The 15520-nt window shown below is 36.0% G+C and overlaps 2 protein-coding genes, 1 non-coding gene and 1 pseudogene across 3 annotated transcripts; 1 reads left to right on the plus strand and 3 right to left on the minus strand.

Moving 5' to 3' along the window:
• Window positions 1-157: 157 nt before the first annotated feature.
• LOC120004256 lies at window positions 158-6400 on the minus strand (annotated as a pseudogene).
• A 294-nt stretch (window positions 6401-6694) lies between these two features.
• LOC120004650 lies at window positions 6695-6824 on the minus strand. Its single transcript, XR_005469579.1, has one exon. It is a non-coding gene; the product is annotated as a small nucleolar RNA snoR111 (small nucleolar RNA).
• Window positions 6825-6915: 91 nt separating this feature from the next.
• LOC120003503 (40S ribosomal protein S11) lies at window positions 6916-9039 on the minus strand. The gene is made up of 6 exons (XM_038852511.1): window positions 8961-9039; window positions 8787-8827; window positions 8575-8675; window positions 7633-7777; window positions 7379-7468; window positions 6916-7276 (listed from the first exon to the last, which is right to left on the minus strand). The coding sequence occupies exons 1-6, from the start codon at window positions 8970-8972 to the stop codon at window positions 7186-7188; spliced, it is 480 nt and encodes a 159-aa protein (XP_038708439.1). The 5' UTR covers window positions 8973-9039; the 3' UTR covers window positions 6916-7185.
• A 3281-nt stretch (window positions 9040-12320) lies between these two features.
• Window positions 12321-13908, plus strand: LOC120003645 (FCS-Like Zinc finger 3-like). Its single transcript, XM_038852659.1, has 3 exons — window positions 12321-12330; window positions 13112-13361; window positions 13483-13908. Exons 1-3 carry the CDS (start codon window positions 12321-12323, stop codon window positions 13658-13660), a joined length of 438 nt encoding a protein of 145 aa, XP_038708587.1. The 3' UTR covers window positions 13661-13908.
• Window positions 13909-15520: the final 1612 nt, after the last annotated feature.

Raw genomic sequence — 15520 nt, forward strand, 5'->3', positions numbered from 1 at the left:
TTTTATTTACTACATTGCTATGCATTATGATCCCCGGCTGAAAATTCCCAAAGAATTTGCCATGTTCCTGCAACATGGGGTTTGACAATGATGATTATCCACTAGCCCCTCCAAAGTCATCATGGAAACACTCTAGGTCACACATAATATGAACTGGAAAAGAAAAGAGACAGTTGGACTCAGTAGCATGCAAATGGGAAAAATAAAATAAGGTGATTGCATTCCTCTCAAAACTAAAGAAATATCAACAACATGGCAAAGGAATTGCTTCTAAATTTAATGGCTTCTTCATGAGGAAAAAATAGCCGTTTTACATGAAAGGCCACAACAAATGTAATTGTCAAAACTCAAGCAGAAACAATCATCGGAGGATCTTTCATTGCTCGAATGTACAGAACTATGACATTTAATTCAATCCCCACAAAATGGAGTGCTAGAACGGAAAAGGATCAAACTAACTATATTTCTCTATGAATAAAGGAAGTCATTCACCCTCCTAAAAAATCAAATATACCTTGACATCCAGTTTCCTTAAGCATTTCTTGACGCAGTTTCATGGTTGTGCACCTGAACAAGCCATAAACCTTTAGAATTCCCAGAGTCAGATGGACCCCTAAAAATTACAGCAGAATAAATTATTGAATAATTTATAGATTGAGTTCATTCATTAAAAAATACTAGATTGTTTAAATTAAATGAAATGAACTTCACATACCATATCTAGTAATTTTAATTTTTTTTTGTATTTTGCAATTGAATGCAATTAACTCAATATAGAAATCAATACAATACATTCGGGAAAAAAAATCATTTTCAACAATATGTTTATCTTTGTTGCACTGTCATGTAGGCAGTGAATCTACGAAGGCTGGGAACAAATGTTCTCCGTACATGTTCCTATGCATCTATTGTAGAATTTATCTCGAAATAGAACTGACATTTGCAAATTAATGTCTCATTGTAACTCAAAAGAAGGGAAAAAGAATCATTAATGGAACAATATTAGTAAGGAATGCTGCGATTGGAATTAAATACTCCAGTAGAGAAGCAATGGGACAAATAATGTGCTTAAAAAGGTTAACAGGGTCAGGCCTAAAAAATTGATTTTGCTCCTTATGGGCACCAGACAAGGATGATCTTTTGCAGTAAAGCGCCGTAACGTATATGGCAACACTTTGTCCCCATAATGGGGGGTATAAAACAAGTTCGGAGACGTTTACTCTTCAAAAGCTGGAGAATAAAAGTAGAAAATCCCAAAACAAATTGCAGAAGAAAAAAAAAATAAACAACTGGTTTGGGTTATTTTCCAAATTGTGTTGTGGATTTATCAATGCACTCCTCTTTGCAATCTGGAATGGGATGGTATCAAAGTTGCTCAATCATGTAAAAAATTATTTCCACTGCTATTCAAAAGTCACCTACCATGATCACAATCAGGGGAATTCAAGATCCTGGTTAGCTGCCAAATCCAAGAGTAGATCATCCCCAATGCACAATATACAGAAGTCACAACGAGGGGTAGGAAGGGAAGCTTATCACCAAGAAGGCAAGGTTGCATAAGCTGACCCCATAACTCAATAACAAACAGGCCAAGCATATAACTTTTTCCAATCCATCCAATACCAAACCCTCTTTTATCAACATGTTCTTTTGCTGGCACTTTAAGTTTACCATTGGCTTCCCCACTGAATTGTGCAGAAAAGTATAACCACATTAGAATGGCATGTAATAACAGCAACAGCACCTTCACTGGATGTTCTTGAGATTCAAAGAGCCATGGGAAAAGGGAGTAACACGACACTGCAAACATATCACCAAAAGAAGCCCCATGTTAACATATAAACAGGATGATTGATTGTGATCTGTGTATTGAAAAACTTCACGGATAGTGCTGTACTTACGAAACCTATGCTGCAATGTCCCCATTGTAATACTAAAGAAATAATTTCTGAATAAAGGGAGGGGGAATTCAGGGCTCCCTATGCCAGTTCTTTGGTGAAAGGTGGAATAATTATATTGTACCAAGATATTTTGGGACTTGACTACTATATAGCAAGTTTTCTTATAATTACAAACAAGGACTATGATTGCAAGAGATGTGTATAATGCTAGTTCCTACTTTTCTAGAGCATGGATGAGATCTCCAAAGTTTACATCTAAACGAAACGAAAAGAAGAAAATGAAGAAGACAGTGTGGTTCAAAAGGCTTATTCTACTCTGATTAACACTGAAGATGGAAATTCAAACCACTCCCGTTTTTTAAGCGACTAAACAACTGCAATAAAACTACAAATCATGGAAAGTCTATGGTGGGGTAAAAAGTAAGATCAACATGCAGTTTGAGCACAATATGAGTAGAAAATGCTCCTCCAAGCTAACAAATTTACTGGTCAAATGCTGTAACAGAACAAAACGTACCAACTGATAGCATGAAATAATGTCTTGCATCCTCCAAACTATAACCAGAAACAATGGCAAGTGGAATCACAAAGTGGAGAGATGCCTTCTCATGAACATACCACCCAAATAAAAAGCCACATATGTAAGCATATGAAACGCATCTAGCAATCATTCCTGGCCGAGGTTCTCTCCATAACTTAAAAAGACAGGGAGAAAGGGCCAGCATGACTATTGTGAGAGTCGTCAACGGGGTGACCTGCCATTTCGTTAATTCAAAATTAACACATGAGATATCAATAAAAAGATGTTAAGAGTATAATGTGCAACAAAAGAAAGAAAAATGTAACACCCAGCACCACAATAATGGTTGTTTGTGAATTCTGCTTCGCAATCTATTGTGCCAAGTTTTCATCTTTATCAAATTTTCTTCACATCAGTCAACTTAGTGGTTAGAGTTGCTGAGAACTTGAGATCTTAGGCTAATACAAGAGGGAGTGAATTGTATAAGACAAGTGAGTTCTAAGCAATTCTTTTCTTTTCCACAGTAGATACCTAGTCTCTGCAAGAATCAAAGCTTTTAGCTTGTATAGTCTGGTGTTTATGAACTAGTAATTATCCAATTCTTCCTAGATCAATCACTAGCAGTGTGCCAGTGTTTACACACTTTTTACTAAAGATCAAAGAACTATACAGAAGCACAGAACAATTAAACACAAGTAACAAGAATGAAAACTGTAAAGAGTAAGGATAGAAGAGGTGCAAACAGATTTAGAGTGGTTCAGCCACAACTGGGCCTGCATCCACTACTCAAGGCTCCTCCCTGAGATTTGGTGAATCCACCATGACAGCTTGTTGATGCAGAGACAACCCCACCTCTTACAAACAGCTACTTTTGGCTCAAGTGCCAGCCACACTCTTACAAGTATAAATTTTAATATGGCTAGAGGTTTAGAAACTAAGTTCAAGTGTAATGAACCTCTAACAGAAAGACAGAAGACAGTAGGCAAGAATTGAAAAGCAATCGTTTTAAGAGTTCTAGAATAAAATATGTGATCTGGTGTGAGTATGTGTTCTATTTTCCCTAGGAAGCCCTTGATAGAATTATATAGCAGCTGGGTTTCCATTCTTAGCCGTTTGAACCATAGCAGCAATGCCTGATTCTTGGGATTGAATTATGCCTTGATTTCTTACTCTGTCCTTTTCTGCATCCAGTTTCTTCAAAGTTTAAATACTCATACCTTCCAGGAAAATGTTTCCTTTGATTACTCAATCATCAAAACAGCTTAGCAATCCTCCATATCATATCACAGACTTTCCATATATTGTACTTCAACTCTTCGTTGATATCTGCAGTTTTTTCCCAGTCTCTAATCTGACTTGATTATGCCTAAACAGGATCCTTGACATGTCACTCAAACCTAGTAAGCTAGTGCCCGGTTAGCAGAGTCCTACATTAACGACTGTCATAGTGTATTCATACAATCCTGCAATCTTGACAACTTGTTAGCGTATTTTAAGCTTCATCCCTCTGACAAGCTTATTAGTCTAGATTAATAATAATATATAACTATACAAGACATCAATAGAGTGTGCACGGAAACTTTTAGATGGACAAAGAGTCAAGCATATAGTTTACTAAGCTTAAGTTGTTTAATCATAAAGCATAGTAAGCATATGGTAAGCAAAGTAATCATGAAGCATATTTTGTATCAAAAATACCTTAACAAGACTAACCTTAGGGAGTACAGCGAAAGGAGACAAATCCCCTACTAGGCCACCAGTGAATGAAGCTGCAGGTGCCGGAATATAAAATCCTAACTTCCTGAGCAATAATGCAAGAACTTTATCCAAAATAATATAGAAAACCCAAAAATTTGGAGCCCAGTATGCATGGCAAAGTCCTCTACCAAAAGGAAACATGCGGCGAATGACTTATTGCATCTGTCATAAATTAAATGGTTAGCAAATTATATTTAAGCTATACAAGGAATAACATATGACTTTCAGAGGTTAGTTAATGAATATGAATAAAACTTAAGATAAAACTATAAGGATGCTAAAACAAAGCCATCTGATTCAAACACGAAGAAATTGGGGGTGGGAAAATTCATATTGGATAAGAGTTCAAACTTCAAACCATAGTCTTTCACAGTTACCTGTCCATAATAAACAAATGGACCATAAGCGGTTGAAAAAACTACCACAACCACTGCCCCCATAACGTAAAGCCGGCCAAAGCTCCTCACCAACCTACGACTCCAACAATAATGCCTCAACAAGTACACAAAATAAACTGGTGCAGCCACGGCAAACAAATGCTTTAAACACAATAGAACCGCAAACAGAAAACCACCCATTAAATCTTTCCCTTCCTTCAAATATGAAACAGACAACAGCAAGATCCCCAAAAGAAAACCATTGAACTGGAAATGTATGTGGTCCACAATCACTAACCCTGGAGACCACATAACCAACACCCAGATCAAATGCCGCTTTGTAGGTTCCAAATTTCTTATCAATCGATAAACTCCAAGCAGAAGAACCAGATCACAAAAAATCACACTGATTCTTTGGAAATAAATTACTGTGTTTGAAGCATAGTTGAGGCCTTCGTGGAGATCTACTATTTGGTAGTCGAGGAGGCGTGCACATAGGGAGAGGAGGTATTCAAAGTAGGCAAAGAAAGGGGGGTAATCAAGAGTCCACGGGCTTGTCTCATCAAGGTACCAGTGGGAAAGAGGAAGTGAGTGAGTGGTAGCAAGCCAGTGACGATGGACCTCGAAGTCTGTACTCCGGTATGCTGGAATCAGGAGGAGTTTGAGGCATGAAGAAAAGCCATAGAACCAGAGGGGCTCAGAGATGAAGTTTTTGGTGGGATTTTGAATATTATGGCCTCCCATGGAAGCAAGGTAAAAGAGAGCCTCCAATGAAGAATAAATGAGCTATGGATCCTCAAATATGAAATCAAACATCAGCTTGCAACAAACCCATTCAAAGTTCGTGGCTGGAAGTATCCACAATTCCACGTCTTTGTACAGCACACTTCAATTTTAAGAGTGGACCTGGGAAAAATCAAAAGAGTATAAGCATAAACAAATTTTAAAAGGTCATTTTGATAATGTCATTCATCTACAGCATTTGGTTACAGTAGGTGATGCATTCCTATTATAAAAAAATAAAGAGAGAATAATAACATGTAAGAGAGAACAATCAATGGAGGATCATTCAATTCTTGATTATACAAGACTATAGCACTTAATTTTACCCCAACACAATGGTGAACCAGAAAGGAAAAGAATCCGACTAACTGTACTTCTCTATGAATAAAGTAAGTAGTTCACCCTTATAATCAATCAAGCCTTTCAAAACACAGGTTCAATAATGGAGCCGCACATCCTAATGCATTTCATTTTTTTTCCTTTTTTTTTGAAAGCAACCCTAAGAATTCCCACAATTGTAGAGAACCCTGAAATTATTCGTTCAAATTACCTTTAATGGATTCCGAGTTCCGACAGACCTCTCTGATGAATGACTTCGGGAAGTATTGAAGATACAGATCAACATTCTCGGCGGGAGCACGGGAGAGAGAGGACTATGTGATAACGGGAATTTACGTTCCGGCAGTGCAGCTCTGCAAGAAGAAGCGCAGTAGACAAACGTAACAGTGCCACAGTGGAGTCTTGTGTGTGATTTTGGGCTGCTATTGAAATTGGACCCATCTTAATTGTCTTAAAGCCCACGTTGACATTACATTAGGCCCAGTATTCAAGAGCTGCGACCTTCAGTCCCAACTAGAACATAAGACACAATTTATCCAACTCATCAAACGATTTAGAGATGTATTTCGCTTTGAGCCTTAACGCACAAAGGCATTATCATAAAATAGTTGCACTCTGCCAGTTCATCTATTGAGATATCGTTCAGCTTCGCCCAAAAACAATTGATCGAATCATCAAAAATTTAGAGCTAAAATAAAGATTTTTCATGCAACTTATTCTTCTCTCCACCTCTAACACCCTACAACTGATAAAATAACTTAGTTTTTTCATTGTTCAACTCTTTGCAACTATCAAATGCTTGAAGAGATTAGGGCGATCCAAGCATCAAGAATTTACATGGGTTAAGCCCCCTAAATCATTTGTTTCTTGATTTTGCAAGTAATGTCTAGACTGACAAATACATGTCCATTCCTGTGTTCAGAAATAAAACCTTAGGCAGATGCAGTAAAGCAATTTCACAAAGGAAAGAAAAACCAGTGCAGATTAACCACATAAGTATATGATACTCAAAATCAATGTGAACGAGCAACAATCAAATCGTCAATCGAGAAAAATGACGACAGAAACGATATCTCGGCCATTTGATTTGCTATACCTCATCTGTTCATCAAACAAGGAGAACATAAATAATCTCCCGTTTGTCAACACAGAACCAGAGGCTCTCACTCATACTATCATACAGCATTCAAAAACACATACGAAAAACTCAACAAATAAAACAAGATAACTCCACAGCTTCGCAGTAAGAAATTCATTAATTCAAACACTAGATAAACAAACAAGCCAGGTTCAATATTAGCATAGCAGCACAAAACTGATGCGAACATAGTTTTGAATCAAGAAAAAAGGACAAGAAAATAGAGCATCAAATGTCCTAATTATAAAATATAAAACTCGCCAAAGCTAGTTTATGATGTAAGAACCCAAACAGAATTTAGTCACCAATAACATAGACTCAATTCAAATCCTGACAGATATAACCAGTAACACCACATCACAAAACTATTCAAATTGCCGTAAAAGCCTTTTTCCCACTGCCACCCGATCCTGCTGGAATCACTTTCAAAACATTGAACCTCACCGTCTTTGACAGTGGCCTGTAAAAACAACAACAAAAAAAGTTGTAGCCAAAACTGATTTAAGCATTCACTCAAATAATTTCTAACCAAGCAAAAAAGGGCAATTGGATGATTTCAAACCTGCATTGGCCAATGATAACATGGTCTCCTTCCTTCACACGGAAGCATGGGGAAACATGAGCGGGAATATTGGAGTGCCTCTTCTCATATCTAAAAGAGGAAAATAGCAGGATTAGAGACAAATATAACCAAGAACAAGCATGAGGTTTGGACGATTTGTTCAAAAAAGGAAGGAAAAAAAACAAGTCGGATAAACAAATTATGACATGAATGTTTGACAGAGTAAAAGTGTCTATAAATGAACAATTACTAGCCTTTGGTATTTCTTAACAAAATGAAGATAGTTCCTTCGAACAATGATGGTCCTTGTCATTTTTGCACTGTGGCAAGTGCCAGCCAGAATACGACCCCTGATAGATACAGTGCCAGCGAATGGACATTTCTTATCAATATATGTACCTGTGAAGGAGGCATGGCCCAAATCATTAATAAGAATTTCTTCCGAAACTTATCAAGAAGAAAAGTTAGTGAACAACATGTCACAAGCTTAGAGAATGGAGAAGAAATAATACGTACTACTCCGCAACTGAAGATATGAAATACGACTACTGGGAAACGGGAAACCATCAACATAAAACAATATCCATGATTCACTTTAAAGCACTGTAAGTGCCACTATAATTATTCAATTAGAGGTGCTGGATCTAGTTAGGTTTCAGCGACCTTCTGAATAAACACAGTCATAGTCCACATGGACAATGGAATACCGTATATGTACTTCAAAAAAATTAAAAAGAAAAAAATACCACCTCCACGTAAAACACAAACACCGTCCTAAAGAGCAACGACAGAAGTACACTATAAGAAAAGCATTGGTCTGAATGGAAAGTTTTTCAGAAACTCGACAAAAATTTACGGAAACTCTTACAATGTTCACCTGCATATAAAGCTAATACAGATCCACTAAAAAAGGGAGAAACAAAGCATTTACATTCACATTAAGAAAACTCAAGAGACTACATAAAAACATCATTAACATAAGTGATACCAACAATAAGAATATTAAGTCTTGCACAAGCTAACTGGATCAAAAACATCACATTACAATGAAGAATATTACTTGATTTTAACTTTAGGATTTACGCCTTATATGCTCTGCCTCTTAAAGCTATAAAACATTTTCTGGGCTACAATAAACTCAAATGTAAACGTGAACTAAGAATCTAAGATCAGTCAATTTAAGAATCAATGAGTACCATCAATTGCTTCTCTGGGTGTCTTAAAACCAAGCCCAATGTTCTTCCAGAAGCGGTTTCCGCCCTTTCCTGGCCTTTTCCCCTTGCCAGTTTTCTTCGAGCTACAAAATCAACCAACAACAATAAATCCTAAAATTTTACCAGAAACAACTTTAAATTCTCTACATAAAGAACAGTAGAATGCAGATCCAATAGAAAATGTACGAGAATACCATAGAAACACCTTCGGCTGCTTCAAAAATGCCTTCTCCGTCTGCACCACAAATAAGCAACAAAAAAATACAGTCGGGTCAAAATAAAAAAGATATCGACGCCTAGAATTCCAAGACTATTTGCTTGAAAAAAAAAAGTGGGCATGGTGAGGAAGAGAGAGAGAGGGATTAAACCTGCTCCGCCATGGTTGAAGATACAGCGCCGAGGACACGACAGGTTCACAAGCCAGAAACCCTAATTAGAACCCTCGCTCTTATATATGGACTCTGAATGGGTCCTACAAAGAGAGCCCACGCTTAATTATTGGGCTTATTCCCAGGCTTTTTGTTCACAGGCCCAGATAGTAATAGGGTGTAAGGGCCCATTGGTTCCCACTCAGCCCAGCCTCATATAGAGAAAGCCGAAGCCCAGATCGGAATTACTAAATTACTAAAAGGAATTATATTTTCATTTATTAGAATTTAAATGGTGTTTGAGTCAATAAGTGTAAAATGTGATTCCTGAAAGTACATACTGGATTTTGATGTTATTTATTTGTTTTATTTCTTAGGTCTCGTGTCAATTAACAATGATCCACCTCCAACCAGCCTACCCGTCCTATCACTATTGTTCTAAACAAAATATGGTTTACATTAGTAACCCGAGACATGTGTTGAGAATCATTTATTCTTTTGTTTGGTTTATTTTGATCAAATGATTATTCTCCAAGAAGGATAATAAATTTTTAATATAAAAAAGACTATTATATACTTATTTTAATAATGTTTTTAGTTTTAAACTCATACTCATGTTTATTGTCAACTCGCCTTACACTCATTCAATTATGAACCAAATTTTCAGTAATGTATATGTTATATGCTCATGGGCTTGAACTCGGACTTGAGAAAGCAGTATACAATGATAGTCAAATATAGGTAAGTGATTCTATTGATGTTTCGTAACAATACAAACATTTGAAATATAAAATAAAATATTAGCAATAATTTAAATGTGTATTTGTGAATAATTTTGGACCACTTCTTAAGAGGAAAATAATGTATTTATTTTTATGACGAAAAATCATGAGTTTTTGACACATGTAAATCCTAAATACTTAGATCGTCTCACCATGTCCAAGTACTAGATATAAGCCACACTATTTTGATATGGAAAACATAATTGGTAAAACCGTGTTGCATCGGTGGTTCAGCCCAAAAACCGTAAACCTTTGTCCAATATGATACATAGTTACCAAAATATCGTTTAAGCAATCATATCGTGAAAAATCGTCGAGTGGCAAAAACATTGTTACACCGAAAATGTAAGTAAAAATCATTTGGTAACTATAAAAAGACAAGTTTAGACGTATAAATTTGTGGAGGAAAGTATTGAAAGTACGCACACGCTGAGCTAAAGAGGTTATTCCTCCATGTGAGATGATAGGAACAAGACAGATCCAACCAATGTCCTGGGCAGTCCAATTACTCAAATGTCGAAGGAGGTAGCGGTTTGGGCAACAATCATTGTAGCAGGTTATCATGAGAGACAAATCAATTGGTGCAATCGCACCTAGCTTTCGACGCACTATAAATGCAAATATCATTCAGACAACTCACTCACTTATTGAATAAAAAATTAGACATCACATGGATTAGATAAGTTGTCGAACCACGTACATCTATGTGTTTTTATTATTATTTTATAATTTATTTCTTTTTATATTACTTTTATCTTCGGTGTAAAAACTGCATCGACAAAATTAAAATTTTAAAATATAAAATAGTGACTATTATAGTCCTAATCTACGAAATATATTATTAGTTGTTTAGTTTATTATTAAATTCAGTGTTGGTTGTAGCGGTTGAATCTCAAAAGATTCCTTCTAAGTGAACAAAAGCAACCCATTAATGGTTATGAGAAAATAATTTAGGACCACTAGATCACGTCTCCAGCTCATGCCCAACGTGAGACAAGTCTCTAGTGGGTCCCCCTTTTTCCTTAATAAATCATAATTGACACTCCACATCCAATCACATTCAATCATTCATCCTACGTGGCAATCCAAATCCTTTTTCCTTGTAATAAATCGTGACGTTCCAAGTACCTGGAACAAGATGGTCTCTTTCCTTTTCACTCTGAGCTACAATGTCGCACGTGGCGAGTTTTTTAAGTGTTGCACTAGGTGACCTGACGAGGACACACGTGTACCTCTAAATGCTGACCGGGGCACACGGGCAGGACCCTAAAGTTGAGCCAGCTTGATCATGAGTCAGATGGGTCCTACGCTTTGATGACTTATCTGTGGAAGGAATTCGGTGGGGCCCGTGCCGAGTCAGCTCCAATTTCTTTTGTTTTGTTGTTTGGGAAATAATTTACCTAGGGTGAATTGTGGGGACTACGTTCGTTCTTTGTCGAACAAGTGGTCCTATTTTCTAAAGAAATAAAAAAGAAACCCCTGCATTTCGTGACTTTCTAATATATGTACCAAGGGGTTGCTTTTACAAATTCGCAAAATATAACTCTAATTTGTTTGAGTGCATAAAGTTTAACCAATTCTCATTTATATCCACACATCTTTGGTATCATAATTTCACCATATTTTTGTTTACTTATTAGGCACCTTTGATTAGAGGCTTAGAATATTATATGAGACCAATTTTATTCCACATTATTTCCCCGAAAATTGAATGAAGTATTTCGAATTTCCATCCACTGCAAATGTAACTATTTGAACATCATAATTTTAACTTGTCTTTTAACATTTTCATAAATAAATGGGTAGAAATGCTTAAAGAAATCTCATGCTAATATCGTTATAATTTGTCTCTTCTATCATCATCATTATATGAGTCTTATTCCAAATTATCTAGGCTCTGATGCATGAATTTGCGAGAGAAATCAATGAATCCACTACTCTATTAAGTTGTCTTGTACACTACTAATAATGTGGTTAACTTTCACAAATAGTTAGCGAGACTCAAAAAATCTCATACTATTGTTATTATTGTTTTTTATCATACACAACATATAATAGATTTAATTGTCATATTATTACTATTACACAAACTTAAATACTTTAACAATACACATAGTATAAGTGATCACTTTAACTTTAAAGAAACATTGTGCCTCGTTTTTTTTTGAAAAGGTCATAGACCAGGAATATATTCAAGAGCCCCAAATTGAAGGATAAAAGAACTGGAGGTTAATAAAGGCACTCGAACCACCGATCTGATAGAATTGTCTAGCTACATTATAAGCAAAAGTAGACTAACCTAAAGTGCATGGTTATGAAGCTACAACACAACTCAAACGAAAGTGATAGTGAAAAGCAAAGATAAAAAAACTCAAATGTCTATCTAAAGTGTCAAGCCTGGTACTCTCGGTTCCCTTTGGATGAGTTCTCATTTACGTTTATCTTCTTGAACAATATGCAAGACAGAGCCTAGGACCTCCTCTATCCACACCCGTAGACCAAGAACATGGAAAGAGAACTTGGCCAAGGCATGTGCTGCAGAGTTCGCATTTCGACGAACATGATAGACTGACCAACTATGAAAGTATGTAAGCAGCCTCCGAATCTCCAAATCACAGAGCGTCAAGCAGAAAAATACATCTCTTCGCCACCAATTGCCGCTATAATAATTGAAGAATCGCCCTCCAAGATAAGATGAATAAAACCCAAATCACATGCTAGTTTAATAGCATGTAGAGCAGCAAAAGCCTCCGCCAGAGTAGAGTCTAATAAAGATTGTCTCGTGTTTATTTGTTAAGTGCACTCCACTTGTTTATTTATTTTTCCTAAGTAAGATTTCAATTTAATCGCTAACAACAGTTAACAATTTTATCAAATACCTCATTGTTTATTTCACAACTTTAAATTCAATTTTCTTTTTCACAACTTAATAGTTAGAGTTGAATCACAATCACTCTACCAAACAAAGCTTCTTTCATGGACGAATTGACAAGAATTCTTAATGTATGACGACATGATAGCAAATAAAAAAGAAAGGATTAGATGACCAAAATAGCAAAAACAGCACAAAGAACCTCCCATGGCCCCACTAATCCCAAAGTAACTTTCGAGAAAGCAAAGGGAATGCAGCCAATAGATTCACCCTCATAGATTCCGCAAAAAGGCTTTTGATTTTTTTTTTAAAAAAAAAAAAAAAAACCTTTCGATTAGAGGGCATTTTCAGCTGCTTCACCAAGCACAATAAAACACATACTCCACCAATCAAAATCAACATCTCTTATTGGCTAACAATAATTGAGTTTAGTTTGAGAGATTTGAATCGAGCTCATTTAGTACAGAGTGAACCATGTAGTACCTGAATATTTCCAGTCCACTTTGTCGTTATTCACCCCATCACTCTTTATATACGTCACTACCCACCTCTTCATCTTCCCCCTCACTCGCCATTTTTTCTTAGCCATAGTTGCACAACCCGGCGCAATTTAGCAGAAGCTTCGTCTGCCATGGCTTATTACAGTGCTACTTCATATTTGGATCATCGCAACGAGCCTCACTTTCTCGAATCGTGTTTTCTCTGCCGGAAGCCACTCGGATGCAACGCTGACATCTTCATGTACAGGTTTGAATTCGTGGTTTCAGATTTACTTTTTGATTGGAATTTTGTGAAGGAGAATTTTTGGATTTTGGTTTGAATTTGTCTGCGATTGGATTCATGGTGTGATTTTGGTTTTTGTTTGCAGAGGGAATACACCGTTTTGTAGTAAAGAGTGTAGGCAAGAGCAGATAGAGATCGATGAGGCCAAGGAGAAGAGCTGGAAACGATCCTCTGCTGCTGCTTCTTCTTCTGGATCTGGATCTATCAGAAAAGCAGAACCGCAGAACAAAACTATACGGACGGGGACAGTTGCAGTCGCTTAAACCACAAATCGGATCCAATTTTTCAAAAAAATTTGAACAGAAAAATCGACGAAGGGAGATCAAGTGCACGCATCAAACACAAATCGAAACCAATTCTTCGGGTATTGTGGTTTGTATAGAAGGAGCGCCTCTCCGATGGGGACTATGGTTTGTGTAATATTTTGTAATCACGATATGTTGTTTCATTTTTATCCTCTTTGAGCCCATTCAAGGAAAAAATAAGAGTCAAATGAGTCTCGGATTATGCATGTTCATTGATTAATACCTGGATTTACTGAAAATAATTGGAGAGAAAAAAGATAAATCATTTTCAATTTCCTTATAAAGCAGCCAGCGAAAAAAATGACTCGATTGACAATTGATTGGATTAGGTATATGTGTGTCTAAGATTCGATTATAATGAGAAATAAATTTCTCCATAGTATTTAAAAAAAAAAAAAACCTTATAAAGCAACTATTAGGAAGAGTTTGTCCCTGTGGAATACTGCAGGTGACAGGTCAAATCTTGTATCTGGGCTTGATTCCGTGTTTAAAATTATATTAACTATTAAAGTGGGGCATCTCGGATCCGAGGTTGATTCCGTGTTTAAAATTATATCAACTATTAAAGTGAGACGTATTACTCTCTTCGAAATTTACCATATAGGAATGAGTCCCGGGTCTGATTCTTGGGTGGATTATTCGTAAAAAAAAAAAACACTATTAGTGAGAGCATCCTTTGGTGACACTAATCAATAATCATCTCAATGGCCAATCTAAATCATAATTGAGCTTAAATCACAATTTCTCAAAGATTTTCACACACAAAAAAAAAAGGAACACTTTTTACTTTTTTTTCCCCTATTATTATGGTGTTTTGCATAGTACCATTCTGACATAGATGTGGCGATGGCTTCTAAAGAAACTGATCAATTACTACATTAATATATATTATTTGTTTTGCATATATATATATATATATATATAAACCATTAGAATATATTTTAGTTGGTATAAAAAAAAATGCAAGAACCAAACGTTTTGCATTATCACATGTATTCGCCTGCTTACTCCTTCCCAATTTTAATTTTGATAGTGTTTCAATACAAAATAATACAATTAAAGTACATAATATCCTTACATGTAATTTGTCACAAAATATTATACAAAATATATATCATGAGTAAAAATTGAACCAAACACTATCAAAATTTCATACTACATATATGCTACCATTATTATATAGTTATATGCGCTTTGACAATATTGTTGTCAAAACCAAGCCAAAATGAAATGGGAAATTTTATCCACACCATAAAAACACTATCTTTACACCATTTTTTAAATATGATAAGTTTACACAAAAAAAATTATAAATCTACGCACAAATTTTTAGTGAAAATACTAAATTACCCTTGTTTTATACAATATTATGAATATTAATGTTAAGTTTACACTAATTTACCCTTTATGAGCAACCACCAATAGCATCATGAGTTCTTTTCTTCGGAAGGGAATGATGCTTACCAGTTTAATGACAATGCATAAAGACATGAACAAGGATTGAACTTAACATGTGTTGTCCCTATCAGTAATCTTTTGGAGGATGTAGATTCATCTACTGCATTAGATGCTTCAAAACAAAAATCCCACTGAAGAAATCATGTAAAAACGTATGGGGCAGTAGGCGATGTTGCTAGTCGTGTAGGGTAGTCCATGTCCATCCACAGCCACAGGTGATGCTTTGTCAAGTTTTAGCGCACGATTATTTTCCAATGAAGATGTTGATGTTTTCGATAACAATCACGTTTTGTTTTGCCCACTGTTGATTTTCCTTTCAGTGGGGTCCTAGGTGGGTTCAGCCCAGCAACGAATGTAACC

This window comes from Tripterygium wilfordii, chromosome 8, assembly GCF_013401445.1.
Source record: "Tripterygium wilfordii isolate XIE 37 chromosome 8, ASM1340144v1, whole genome shotgun sequence".
Classification (NCBI taxonomy): domain Eukaryota; kingdom Viridiplantae; phylum Streptophyta; class Magnoliopsida; order Celastrales; family Celastraceae; genus Tripterygium; species Tripterygium wilfordii.